General features: G+C 45.9%; 1 protein-coding gene across 2 annotated transcripts; it reads right to left on the reverse strand.

The window, feature by feature from the left end:
• Positions 1-471: 471 nt before the first annotated feature.
• nsun2 (NOP2/Sun RNA methyltransferase 2) lies at positions 472-14,690 on the reverse strand. 2 transcript variants are annotated; one of them, XM_084485101.1, is made up of 19 exons: positions 14,515-14,690; positions 13,731-13,888; positions 13,186-13,290; positions 12,989-13,094; positions 12,792-12,863; positions 12,184-12,268; positions 8,134-8,326; positions 7,131-7,205; positions 6,890-7,020; positions 6,575-6,648; positions 5,854-5,984; positions 5,512-5,608; positions 5,240-5,400; positions 4,968-5,060; positions 4,334-4,469; positions 2,940-3,020; positions 1,761-1,899; positions 1,622-1,661; positions 472-1,158 (listed from the first exon to the last, which is right to left on the reverse strand). In XM_084485101.1, exons 1-19 carry the CDS (start codon positions 14,584-14,586, stop codon positions 837-839), a joined length of 2,271 nt encoding a protein of 756 aa, XP_084341227.1. In that variant the 5' UTR covers positions 14,587-14,690; the 3' UTR covers positions 472-836. The 2 variants fall into 2 exon arrangements, with proteins under 2 accessions (XP_084341227.1, XP_084341226.1); XM_084485100.1 differs by having other exon boundaries at positions 5,240-5,403.
• Positions 14,691-14,837: the final 147 nt, after the last annotated feature.

The raw sequence follows: 14,837 nt of genomic DNA on the forward strand, positions 1-14,837 counted from the left end.
AGAGCCGCTGCTGTTGTCATGGCAGCAAGGCTAGATACTAAACACAAGTAGAGATGGAACACCTGTCTATCAGAGCGCTGTGGTCCAAACAGGGACGCTGCCATGGCAACCGCTCAGCGCGAACATACACGGGCAAGCCGCTCAGCCATCAAATATAGAATAGTGTGATGCATGTGGTTCAGTGAAGTATATGCCATTATCGCTGACATTCACAACCCCCTGATTATGAACTTACAGTTCGGTGGACTTCGGACAGTCAGCTACAAACCACTGAATTGATCGGTCATTGTGCAGACCGCAAAACGGTCCCAAGTTGAATATCACCTTTTTAATAGATTCCAAAGTTGATCCACGCGTCAAAAAGCATTTCGGGGGCTAAATTATTATATTGTCTAAATTCGATCTTTGCACAAACGATAATCTGCTTCATCTTTGCCATGTTTGACGCGTAGAAATACAAAAAAAACTGACGAAATGCAAGGATCTTTAATGTTTTGTCTTGTTAATCAACACCTCGTGTTCTTCAACAGTTACAGGCATAGAAAAGTAAAATGGCAGAAAATAAAACATTCTTCAACCGTATACAACACAAACGGAAACATTGCGGCCACTTCGAAAGTGGTATAGTTTCTCCTAAAAAATAAAAAATAATAAAAACGAACGGCGCGGTATGGAATAGAAGACGCCGCTCATCTGAGGGATCGAGTATTGCCGCAGTCCGACCCTTTACTGGGAGAAACCCGCTATAATTGTTCATTATAATTTCCTTTAGACATTTGGGATTGCCCAAGGGCACCTGGCACCCCGCCCTGGCCTCCTCCGCCTCCCTGTCCCGGTCAGGGCTGGTCCGACTCCATCTTTCCTTCAGAGTCCCCCGCGACGTCCCCACCGGCCGTCTCCGTGTCCTCCTTCGTCTCCTTGGGCTCCTCTCCGTCCTCCTCCTCCTCCTCTCCCCCCTCCTTGGGCTCCTCTCCCCCCTCCTTGGGCTCCTCGCCCCCCTCCCTCGGCGCGCCGCCCTGGCCCGGCTTGTCGCGGAACACCTCCACCCCCAGCATGCGCAGGTAGTGGAAGCGCTCGTTGCGCGGGACGAAGGCGCGGATGGACGTCTTGCCCCTCCAGCCGCACAGCTCGATGGGGCACTGGGGCTCCGACGGCTCGCTGCGCAGAGAACCAGGGGGAGGAAGAGGAGGGGGGGGGGGGGTCAGTGACCACCACTCCCAGAATGACTTCATTGAAGGACAATTCCGGTATTTTCAACATTGAGCCCCATTTCTGGTTTGGTCAGGTTGAAATATATTTTGGCTATATTTTTGGTATTTGGCTCTATCAAAATCGCCCCTGCCTGCTTCAGAATGTGCTGGCGACTGACATTCACAAACCTGTTCTTAAAACGACCCTAAACATTTGTTTTCAACTCACTGAAATGTGCAACTCATTCTGAGTGGTGATTGGTGTTTGTTGATGTTCACAAATCAAGTATCGGAGCAAAATACAGTTTCTGTCGTGTTTTATTTGGTACTCTATTTCATCCTAGACAAACCGGAAAAGGGGGCTCAATGTTCAAAACACCGGAATTGTCCTTTAAGATCGATGAAAAAAAAAAAAACCTTTGTGTACTCACTCGGGGTTGGGCTGGTACCGCAGCACGATGCTTCCCATGCCTGCGAAAGCGCAATTTTGCATTCAAAGTCAGAAAAAAAGAAAATACAGAAGATCCAGAAAGTCCAACCCAGTAGCCCCATGTGTGTGTGTCGGCCCACCTATGCTCTTGGCCTGAGCGTGGGCGTGGCTCTGCAGCTTGCTGAGGAAGGGGTTCTCCTGGGTGAGCAGGACCTTGATGTCCTCCACGCTGACCGTGACCATCCGGGAGCGGATGTATGGGTACAGCGTGTAGATGCCCTGGGGAAGGATGACGGACGCGTGTCAATGGCGACTGTTCAACAAGGCTCACGATAACATGCGGATTGTCTGTGGAGGATTGGTGTGCGCGTCTAGGATGCAACAGATACCGGCAGCAACATTTGAATCGCATACACTTGTTTAAATTCTCGGCGGGGTCCCACAATGGGTCTGCCATAGGTTCTATCTATCCATTCATCCATCCATCTATAGCTCAAAGGTCTTCAGTTACCGCGTGGGAACCTTATCACGTCAAGTCAAATTTTATTTATATAGCACATTTACATACGGCTGAGCCGCAACCAAAGTGCTTCACAGAAAGTGCTTACATAGAAAATTACCTAAGGCAAAAAAGAAAGAAAAGAAAAGAAAAGGAAGGGTTAAAAGACAATGACTTTAGGAGTTAAAAAATATATATATATATATATTTTAAAAGGTAACTAGGGGACACTATTGGCTGGCACTTGAAAAAAGGAAACACTAATCGTAGGCCAGTGAAAAATGGTGGGTCTTTAACTGGGATTTAAAAATATTAAGAGACTGGGCTGCCTGGATGTGTAGGGGGAGGCAGTTCCAGAGTCTGGGACCTGCTACTGCAAAGGCTCTGTCCCCCCTGGTTTTTTCTTTTGTTGAATATCCATTATCTTTCTAACTTTCTAAGGACCTTCAAACTGCATAAGCCACTAAGGAGTCTAAGGAGTGCAATCTTTTTTAAAACACAATCCCAGTAGTGCTGTAATGAAATTCATTTGTTTGGATGCTGGGTTGTTCGGGGTGGGGTTGGTCATTAGTGAACTCGGCCTACCCCGGGCCAGCCACGAAACTAGGTTTGTGAGCAACCCTAGTATACATAACGGCGAAGGCTTTATTTTTGGACAATTTATTGATTAATCCTGCTCCAAAACTATAAACCGTGCCAACATACATATCAACATAATATAAAATGTAGAAATACAACGGCGGAAAAAAACACAACCAAGCGATGTTCTATCGTTCACATAATGCAGTGTTTGTGAAGAGCCGGTGGGCTGCGTGTTTACCTCCTGCGCCAGGCGGAAGGCACAGCCAAACTGCTCCCCGTCGCTGTTACGGGACCAGACCTTCACTCCTGTGTTGATCACCTAAGAGTAGAGAACAAACGTAAACTACCGCTCTCACTGAATGTAGTGGAGATATTAGGGGCGGGAAAAATAATTGATTCTTCGATGCATCGCGATTCTCTCAGGAACGATTCCGTCTCGATGCAGATAAGTTAACAATCAGATTTTTTTATATTCTATATTTTAATCAAAAAAATAATACATTTTTTCAATTCAATTTGTTTGCCTGCTGCAACATTCTGTTCGCCTGCTGCAGAGCGCTACAGAAAACTCTCCTTTCTGCCTTCGGGTTCTCTGGGCAGAGAACCGACTTTATCTGATATAAAATGACTCAGATGCATATATATATTTTTGAAAATCACGCATGGAAAAAATAAATTGTTGCATCGAGATGCATCGATAAAAAGATACCTAAAAGATATGCAAGGATGACTCTCTTAATAGGGTATGGGACCACAGATGACTACATCCACCAGCCCGCAGAGCTTGGTGCGCCCAGTCCAGTCCGTTGAGGGGACATTTCATGATATAGGACCGAGCCCCGGCCAAAACACTCACTTCATTGGTGCAGTAAATTAAAAGCCCCCCTAGATATGAATGTTATATCATCAGACCTATGATGAATAGAGCCACCGGGGCGGCACTTTGTACACTGAAACATTTATGCTGAATAAATCCAGTATTCAATAGAAACAATCGAAAAATAATAACTTGATGGCGGTGCAGAGGCCTGCCCAGATGTCATCAGTCATGGACGCCTCCGGTCTGAGGGGCCCTGAAGCTGCCTGCAGCAGCAAAGGCTTCCAGAAGGGACTGGTATTGAATCAGAACTTCTATGTGCAATACTAACACTGCTGCAAAGACCACCAGCACGGTAAAAGGTGACATTATACCACCACCAGGTGTGAGTGTGATTAGTCATTACAAGAACATTTTGAAAATCAGCCTCTTCTGACATATGTGGGCGTGCCCACCTAGATGTATGACGGATAGACGAGCAACGTTTTGCACACAGTCCACTGGGTAGGCTGGTAGGCTGATCTATCCAGCTCGCATCTAGGTGGACACGCCCACTTGTGATGTCAGAAGAGGCCGATTTTCAAAATGGCTTGTAACTGGTAATCACAGTCACACCTGGTGGTATAATAGGTCACCTTTAAGAACAAGCAAGGGAGCTCCGTCTTGTTTTTTTTAAGTGCGACTAAGATGTTGAAGAAATGAGCACATACCAACACAGCCACCTGGGCAGAGCCCAGAGTCTTAAACCACTCTGCAGTAGAAGCGGAGTGACGCAGGTTCATGGATCAATACGGAGAGACTCAACGTGAACACACCTTCATGCGCTCGCTGTTGTTGAGCATGACGTTGCGCAGTTCTTTAGACACCATGTAGAGGTGTCGCTTCTTCCCCTCGTGGGACCGGGTGAGGACATTGAGCTTGGGGAACTCTGGGGACAGGTCGTAGAAGGACCTGGCGTACGCACACACACACACGCACACACAATGAGAGGCAGAAAGGAACTAGTCAAATGGAAAATAGTGTTTAAAAATTACCGAACAGAAATGTGATGATACACACATGCTGTGTAGGAGAGGACTTTAGGCCTGGGCGATATGGCTGACAGACATATCACGATATAACTTGATCATATTGATCGATATCAATTGATCATTTTAATGACCTAAAAAGACTAGGAATTAGGATTTAAACACTTCTGTTTAACACTTAATACGACCTTCCACTGTTCTTCATTGAATACTCCAATGTCGTTACAACAATGAAAAACACTCAAATATTGTAAATAAGTATGGAACCATGTTTGTGTAACAAACCCAGCTGCTAGATTCGGTGGTCTCTTATCGATATATAATTGAACATGTTTTACATTGATATTGATCAAAAGTCTATCACGATACGATCATTTATTGTTTTATTGCCCGGGCCTATTACACACACACACACACTCACTGAATGGGAGTGAAGACCGGGTCGTCTTCACTGAGGAACACAAAGGGATCTTCCTTGAAGCCAAACATCTTTGCCTTCTTATGAGGTGGAGGCCTGGGCGGTGCAAAAGGGGGGGGGAGTTAGGTCCGACCACACGCGAACAACCACACACACACACACACACACACACACACACACACACACACACACACACACACACACACACACACACACACACACACACACACACACACACACATTAACGCCAACGGCCTCCGCTCCACCGCACTCACCCACACACGGGCTCCCGGGCCGGGGGGGGGGGCTGGTCACCCTGGGGTGCGTCCTCCGCGGCGTCCCCCGCTGGCGGCCCTTCCCCTCCCACGGGGGGGGCCTCTTCTGTGGGCGGGGCGCCCTCCGCTGGGGCGGGGGCTCCGGAGGGCTCCTTCCTCGCCTGCTGATGGAGAGGATGGGATTAGGATGTGAGGAAGACCCCGACGGGGTGTGGTCCCGTTTCTGCTTGAGGGTGAGGGGTGATGGTGGGGTGGTGGTGGGGTGTGTTTACCTTGGGGGCTCTTTTGTTCCATGGCATGGGCGCCGTCTTCACCAAGACGGCGAGGAAGAACCCCCCAGTGTTCTGGTGATGAGGCAGGACCCTCATGCTGAGAGAGACACACACACACACACACACACACACACACACATACACACACACACACACACACACACACACTTTAGCTAAACAGCTCTCTCTGCTGGCCCGCAGAAAGAAGAGAGCACGCTCCAATCCTCATCAGATACTCAGAGATGCATTTATTGATTTATGCCGTTTATAGTCCAATGCTTTGGTGTAGGAGCATTGGTGTGCGTGTGCGTGTGTGCACGCGCCAGATGGGCTGAGACCTACCATCTGTCCAGGTGGAAGCTGGCCAGTTTGTCGGGGTCTGTGTGCGGGAACATGGTGGGGCGGATCTGGGTGTGGCGGCTGGAGGGGACCTTAGAGAAGTCCGAGAACCACTCGCCCTCTTTGGTCATGAGCTGCGATCAGGGATGGAGGGCAGAGGGTGTTTTACACTGATGCCGCTACAACACACACACACACACACACACGCGCGCACACGCACACACACACTTATCGTAGCCTCTTCGATTAATAGATTTGAGCCTACAGTGAAATCGGATTGATACTTTTAAGAGACGTTTAATATATTTGGGTTGCTTCAGACCGAACACACACAATGATATCAGCGATAACGTTTAATTAGTCCGCCTCTTTTGCTTCTTAATCTCAATAGCTCATCGAGAGACGATTTACTTCAGATTAGTCTTGGTAACACATTGGACAATGTTTCACACATACTTCCCCAAAAAGTGACAAAATAAAAAAAAAAAAGCGTGTTCAATATCAATTACAGCACTCAGCAACGGCATTAATATTGTCCAACGTCCAGTCTTAAGACCGAAACTAATCGGAAAGAAATCTGTCGTATTTCAACAAGCTTTTTTGTTTCGCAAGCAAAGTCAGCGCGGCCAAAAGTGCTTATGGAGAAAAAAAAAACCCTAAGAGGAGAGAGGCCTGGACGCATCGGGGGAGGAGGGGGGCGGAGGGGGGGGGGGGGGGGCGTTACCTTCCAGCTGGAGACGCCGGGCATCCACTTGAGACCGGGCAGGTCAGCAGAACAATCGGCCAGCTCCAGAGCGCCTGGAAAACACGGCACCACGTGATGGTCTTAGGCTGCTCGAGTAGCATATGTCACCGGTTATCACACACACACACACACACACACACACACACACACACACACACACACACACACACACACACACACACACACACACACACACACACACACACACACACACACACACACACACACACACACACACACACACACGGCTGTGTTCCATGCATTAGCTTTGTGTGCGTGGTGTTGTTGTTGTACCTTCACTCTTCTCCAGCAGGGCGGCGATCACCGCCTCATCCTCGATGGGGTTGAGAGAGCAGGTGGAGTACACCATCCGCCCGCCCACAGCCAGTTGCTCCACGCCGCGCACCGCGATACGCAGCTGCAGCCTGGAGAGACCACACACACACACACACACTATATATGAGCCACTATATAGAACAACATGCTGCCCCCCCCCCCCACCCCCGCCCCCCCCAGCCGGGCGCGTCTCACCCACCCGTGGAGGTGCAGACTGTTCGCCGTGGTCCACTTCTTCCACACGTCTATGTTCTTCCTCATTGTGCCATCTCCGCTGAGGACAAAAAAAAATAAAAAATAAAACAGAGCGGACCAATCAAACGGACCGCTTGGCTCGTGCGCGGCCAGCACTTTGGAGTCCAACGTTTCCTTTTGAATTCAAGCTGCAGAGGCACCGACCGCCGCTACCCGCCTCCTCTCCTTCCTCCTGCAGCGTCGTGTTTGGCAGCGGGGTTCAGAGCCGGGAGCGCCACTTTAAAATGACTACAAATATAACCATCGCCGCGTGCGTGTACCGATATTCCACTCGATGATCACAACATCGCCTGCCAATCATCTCATCCGATCATGAAACGCACAAAACGAAACCACGTCCGGCGTCGCCATCTGTCTCCCTTCGTTATTGTTCCGTACCCCCCCCCCGTGACCACTCCGTCCCCCCCGTCCCCTAGAACAAAGCCCCAAACTCCTGGCTGTGTGGAGTAGGACCGTGAACGATTAATCAAATTGAAATCGAAATTGCGAACACAATATGCAAATCACAAAGGCTGCGATTAAAAGAAATTAACTTATTTTTTTGTTCGATATCTATCTTTTTTTTGTGTTTCGTTACCTTTACTGACTGGAGATCAGTAAGATTTGTATTAATTTTTATTTTACAATTAAATAGTTAAATAAAGAGGTTATAATATCAATTCATCTCAACACATCGGCCTGGCCTAAAGGAAAGAGCAGCTTATATGTTGACTGCTTCCAATGTTGTGCTGGTCATACTAAAGAATGATATACAGCTTTTTTTTTGGGGAATATTACAGAACATAAGGAACTTAATAAAAAAAAAAATGCATATTAAATCGCAATATTGGTCAAAATAATCGCAATTGGATTATTTCCCCAAATCGTTCAGCCCTAGTGTGGAGCGGCAGCAGGCCGGGGCCCCCAGCCCCCCGGGGCCCCCGGGGCTCACCGGGGCCCGGGCTCACCTGCAGGGCACGTCGCAGAGGATGCGGTCGTAGAAGAGCGGTTCCCTCCAGCCGTCGGTGGCCACCTGCAGGGTGGGGATGCAGGAGGCGTCGTGGTTGACCACCATGATGCAGGGGCTGTTGAGGCGCTTGGCCTGGTGCACCAGCAGGTAGCAGCGCTTGTTGTCCACGTCGTTGGCGATCACAAAGCCCTCTGCGCGACAAAAAGGACAAATAAAACAAACAAAGACACGTCCGTGAGGTCCACGTGAGCAGCAGAAGCGTTCCACACACATTCATAACGGCATGTTCAACTGGCCTGGTCCCAATATCTCATCCAACCTTCGGAAGGGTTAGAAGACGATCCCTCTCCAATCTATGATTCATACCCCACAAGCGTACATGTACAGCCCCGAGCAGTTGTTGTAAACATTGCGGGTTAGCCGGGAGGCTCTACTTCTGCATCGCCCGCTGCACAGTCTGACGTCACACTTTTACAGAGGTTGAGTTTGAGCACAAACGAGCTGTTTCACGCACTTATTGGGGGCCGTTCTCAGTGGGTGCGAATACTCCCCCTGGCTTGGACTTTTTCTAGCTTCGCTGACGTAACAAAACATGTACACATGCGTCATATAACAGTCCAATGCAAAAGGGAAAAGTTGAAAAAGCATGATATCACGCCTTCAAATTTCAGTTACAAGATCTTGTCTAGCGTACAATATTTCATTTGACACTTTGCGATAAGTCCCCTATCTCCCTCCATAACCCTTTTCTGCTGCGAGTCGTTTGTCACGCAGGGCGACTGTGTGACAAACGACTCGCAGCACAAAGAACGCGGGCTGCCATCCCGGCTGGATAAAGAGAGGCTGTCCCCCGTCTGGAGTTAAAGAGATGAAACGCCCCCGAAGGCGTGGGCCCACGATGGTGACGCCCAGAACTGAGGTCCACAGAGGTGCCGTCCAAACCCAGCGTGGCCAGGTAGAAAAAAAGCTTTTATTTGGGAACATTAAATTAAACAGATTAGGGGAAAATGTGTTAAGACAATAAGTTTAATCATGGTTCTGTAAAATAAACTATAAATGCATTTTTTTTTTTAAGTAACAGGACAGAAGCTTCAGAGATGGAACAACCTCTTACTGGCTGGAGCACGATAGCGACGGAGGAGTTGAACCTTTGTGGCGTCTGGTGAATGGCCTGATGCAGGCTGTAAAGAGTGATCCACTTTATATAGTTTTATTGAAAAAAAGATTTAGAAGCATCTTATGAAGCAGTTTCACTTTATTGCCACTATATTAAATATAACTTGGGGCCAACTTCTTTTAGTAGGCTAGGCCTTCACTTTAATAAAGCTATATTTTACAAGAGAGAAATCTGTATGAATGTACGCCAGCCCACGGTGGGACTGCCACCTAGTGGCCATTTTATGAATGGTGTGAATATGGTCGCTTGTTCTTTCAATCGCTCCCTCAATTCGGATAAAATTGGCCTCAAAACACTGCTACAGCAATTATATCTCTACCATGGAATGGTAGAGCAATTTCATTAGAATTGTATGACATAATTCAACTAAACCTAACATGAATACAACTTTAACATTAACTCGTCTGAGCATTATTTCTGCCTGTGTGACGTCAGAGAGATTTACAATAGTGTGAACGCTGGTGTACAGTTTCTCAACACCACCGGGCCACTCCATCCCATCAGTCCCCACTGAACATAACATGAAAACACGGCAATTTAGATCAATTTAGATCAGGTTTCCAAAGACTCTGAAGTAATCCAAAGGGGGGTTACTTCAGAACCGTACCAATATGGCCCCTAGATTAATCAAATCTATTTGAGACGCTTTATTTGTTGCATATTTTTCAACTATGCTCAAGCATAGTTGCATTGATGTTGAACTCATTAAAAGTGAAACTCAAAAAACTAATGATTAGATATTTTACTGACCACGCCTTTCAAACAAAGGCTATACAATCACTTTTCATCCTTGACACCTAAATCCAATACAAAAACGATCATTTATCCATTGTTGCCTTTCTACACCTAGATTTTCGGCCAAAACTTGATGGCCAAAACTTGATCGCTACTTAGATACATCAAGTCTGACTCAGGTTGGAAGACCGATATCTCAGGTCAGCCAACAAGACCCTTTCAAAAAGGACAATAAATCAGGTAAGGTTTCACAGTCATCCCTCACGGACATGTAACCCTACAAGCCTGTCTTGGATCCTCAACAGATTTGTTTTTCACTTTGTCGCAGAAAGAAACATGTTTGGATTGATCTCAGCTTGTAGGACAAAATATGACAGTTGGTCTTGACTGGTGTTTTCACAGACTATCTTTGGATACCTTTTGTTTTTGTAGGGTTTACGTTTTATTATTCTGAAATACTGTTTGATCCTTCAGCTCCCCTGCCTGGTCAACAGTTTTCCATAACTGACCGCAGGGCTGGGCGATATATTCACTCTGTGTGTTGCGGCTTGTTCTACACGTGATGTTGAAAATGACTATCTCGAAGATAGAGTACAAATTGTCACATCATTTTTAGACTAGCTTTGGCGTTTCCCTTCTCTAGCTCTCTCAGGGCTCTTTTCCCATTCCCTGCTTCCCTCCAAATACAAAGACACCAATACATCTTAGTGATGCTATTTTAGTATGGTCGTGGTGTACGAGCGTTATAATGAGTTACACATGTATAGTAAATGCTCCACAGGCCGTGATGTTAAACTTTGAGTGTCCAAAAAGCTTAACCCTCACTTGGCCGCGTCCATCAAAATCAACGGCCTTCCAGAATGAGTTCCACACATCTGTACAAACACAGCGTAGCGATCTACTACAGGTGTCCGAGACGCCTAACCCTTTCTCAGGGGCCACGCCGCGTGGAGAGTGGAAAGTTCCCAGACTGATGGAGACAAAACATTTTTTACTCCTGTTTCCCCTAAATGACGGTCTTTCTTCAGTAACTGTTATAACATGGCGTAGATAACTATGGTGAGGATCACACAGGACATGAGCATGTTAAAAACACAAAAAAACGTTTCAGGTTCAATGTCTCTTTGAAAAGAGCATACAACACTGAGAACGATAAATGATGGCATGCACTCATATCCCATATCTCCCATATTACTTACATCAACCTTTCTAGTACTCTAGTAGATTCTACTCAATTTCGTTGTGTGGCTTTTGAGTAGTGCATGCACAACGATTTTCTTTTAAGATTTAGTATTAAATAACCGCTGTAATGTAATGTGATGTTTAATTACGGAGTAGTTGTGAGGGTCACCACTTTGGGTAGTCCACCGGTGCATGAAACAGGATCTTGGGAAATGTGTAATGAGTCACAAGTAGGGGCTTTGATGGGCTGAGTCACATGACTTGACGCTTAGGTGATTTCTATAGAACTAGGATACAGAATGTATGCAGAGCCTATATCATGACATTGTTTATTTCGATTTTTTTGATTTAACAGCTGTTAAAATCCTATGCATGCAATTGCCTGGTTTTAATGAATACTGTTTTGTTCAATTTAACTTTGATTTCACCCTTTTGCGTTTAGTTTGTCTACAAACACGCAAAAAAGTCAGCACTATGATTATAACACTACCTGCTGCTTCTGGCCGGGTAGTCTACACAGAACGTAAACTGTTAGCAGAGCATCATAGGTAGCCTAATAATCACAGCGCCAAGAACAGTGACGGATTGTCTGTGTGTAAGTAGACAAACAACAATCTTGTGTTGTTACTGGCCTGTTTTTTGAAAGAGGGACCATTCACACTGGAAATCTTTGGAAAGCAATTAAAAGTGTATTCGTCTCAAATGAACAGGAGGAAGCCTACACTAACTCTGCAAGTCAATGGTAGCAGCAAATGAAAAGCAAACGCTAACCCCAGCAAACACAAATTCTGGATGCTAAATTATCAATTTGGAAATACATTGATAAGCCGACATCTGGGCCTAGCCTTTTAAGTACCTTATGTCTGTCAGTCCGATGTGTAAGCCGTGTACTTTGTTAATAGTGCTGAGCAGAGGTGCAGTGGAAGAGGGGCTTCAACTGAATCTGGGACAGACCTGGGAAAGGCACGTCCATGTCGGCGTGCAGCATCTCGATCAGCTGGGCGGTCTTGGAGCCGGGGGCGGCACACATGTCCAGGATCTGCACAGGAGACAGAGGTCGGAACGCACACAGGTGTTAGGAGATGACCCTGGTAGTGAATAGGCGGCCATTGTATACCAATTCAGATAAACATCCAGCCATGTTTTTGATTCTACTCAGATGTTTTCTTCGAATCGAATACATTACAGAATAGTGAATCACAACATACAGGCCAAAACAAAAAACTAATTCTGAACACGGGATGGTAATTCCCAAAGGACAACATACTGGCTTTTGCATTGTTGTTGGAGAAGCTAGTATCTCCATTAAGCACGATTCCTAAATCTCTGAGGAAATCTAATGGATATTTTAGGATTCATTTTTAAATCTAGCTCCTTCTTTAAACAAGATTGTTCGACGGAAAACAATGGGATAGAATGCATCGCTCGGAACCAGGAATGTGTGACATGTTGATGAGGCACTTCAAATTCCCACAGCACACAGATAATTGATGAAATAATGAGAGGCAGGCTGTGAAGCGTACAAAATGTAATTTCTTTTTGTGTGGGGTATTTCTTCTGACCTTGTGGTGTGGTTCGATTTTCATCAGGAGAGGAGGAATCATGCTGACCGCTTCCTGGCGACTGATGTTACCCTGGAAATAAAGAAGGGTTATAGAAGACGAATAAGGTTGTTTCATAGCCATAACATGCAGCGCATGAATACCAAATGAAAGGCCACTCATTCCGGTCTTTGGGTATGTTCCGATGGTGAACCCACCGACTCTGTCTCGCTGACCAGGAACTGGTGGAACTTCTCCAGCAGTGGAGACTTCCTGATGATCTTCCTGCTCATGTTGGTTTGCCATGCCAGCTCGTCTGGGTACCTTGTCAGAAAACAACGAACCTTAGGGAACCACACCACGTCTAACGCATCACGTCAAAGAGCATTCATGGGCTGAACTGAACCAGACTTACCAGCCGAGAGGCGTGGGAGCCTCCAGCTTCACACCATCAATCTCCACTTCCTGGAGCTCCTTGAAGTACTTCTCCTTGAGACAATGAAGAATCTCTTTGGCATGGCTGCAGCAGGAGAGTAAATTGGAACTTCAGAATACACAGTAGCGCTGTGATTGCTATAAGCAATGATCCATCAGCATATGTGGGCCTTGAAGAACAAGGAATGATAAAGATCAAGAACATCACACCAAGAACATCATAAAAAATAGCTTTAATGTAGTAAACAGCCATGTTTCTAAGCTCTGCATGGTCCATTTCTCTGAGGGGTAGCTCCAGGGTAGTGAAGCGTCATTGAATGTAGAGTAACTGGTAACGTATCTCTCTACACTTTCCAATTCGCTTGCCCAACACTATTAATGTGAATACCTAATATTGTGAATACCTATTATTGCATGTTCTTTAATTTAATTATCCTCACTTTTAACTGATAGAATCAAATAACTATTTCCCCTATCTCCATGAATGATGGGAGACGTAGGGAATCGGCCTACTTAACCATTCACCTCTTGTATCCAGTGATGCGAATGGTTGCAGGCAAAGGTTCCCTCATGGCATCCATAAACTGTTCAAACTCCCCTTCTGGCACCAAACCCAGCTCCTGGTAGTAGTCCTCAAAGAGTTTGTTCTCCTTCACGATATCAGCATAGCCGGCTCCCCAGCTCTGGAACACATACATGTGTTATTAAAGTCTCCATGTGAGCCGGATCCGCATGCATGCATCTAGTGTATCCACTTGGCAGTTAAATGTCTACACACATACACCATCATTATTATTATTTTTTAATTTGATCTCGCTGGACTGTTGAAAAAGTGTTCAAAATAGATACATAGATAAATGTAGATAAAATCTTTGATAGTTCTCCTCTAAGGAAGCATTAAGCTATGTGATCTATGACTCCATAACCATTTGATATGTTCCTTCACGTGTAGGCCTTTTAGATTGAGAGCCAGATGGCAGTGTTTTGAAAAGTTCCAACAATATCAAATTGTATGGAAAGCAAATACAGAGCTAGGTAACATAGGACCCTGTGAGAAAACATACTTAGAACTAGGAAACATTTGTCATGTTCCCATTATGTGCTACATAATCCTAGTTAACTGATACAACATAAACAGAGGAATATTAACCCCGAAATACCAAATGTTTCTTTAGACTGCTGCATGACACATGATATATCACATTTAGATATAAATTGACAATGGAAGCAGCTCTTCAATTGCTTAAAGAATGTATGAACGATATGAACAGCTACAATAGCAAGAGTTAGAGAAATACACCCAACTTACACCATTGTCTCTGTTGTCTCGTCCCCCGCCCGAAGACTGTTTTTTCTGTCTCTGTCTGCTTCTTTTCCCCATGTTGGAATTGAAGACAACTCTGGAGAATAGCTTGCAAAACGTTAGGCGGTCAATAGCTACGTAGTTATTAACATGTGCCTAGTTTGTGTTGTGGAGTGCCTGAAACGTGCTGCTGCCTCTATCGCGCAGTCTGTTGGCGCAGCGTAGTGAGTCAGGAGGACCTCATGGGTGGCCACAAAATATGCCAGAATTACAGATTTTGAAGCTATCCGTAAAGTCAATGTATGTTTTTGTTTTCCAGTCCATCTGTA

Source organism: Micromesistius poutassou (assembly GCF_964030765.1).
Source record: "Micromesistius poutassou genome assembly, chromosome: 20".
Lineage (NCBI taxonomy): Eukaryota > Metazoa > Chordata > Actinopteri > Gadiformes > Gadidae > Micromesistius > Micromesistius poutassou.

What these genes read in the sequence shown, in the direction of transcription:
- nsun2 (XM_084485100.1), bottom strand. Translation starts at nt 14,586, where the DNA reads ATGGGGAAAAGAAGCAGACAGAGACAGAAAAAACAGTCTTCGGGCGGG. An exon ending in CTCTGCGACGTGCCCTGCAG is followed by an intron (nt 7,206 to 8,133) that starts GTGAGCCCGGGC and finishes TTTTGTCCTCAG; the next exon opens with CGGAGATGGCACAATGAGGA. An exon ending in CGCTCAGGCCAAGAGCATAG is followed by an intron (nt 1,662 to 1,760) that starts GTGGGCCGACAC and finishes GCGCTTTCGCAG; the next exon opens with GCATGGGAAGCATCGTGCTG.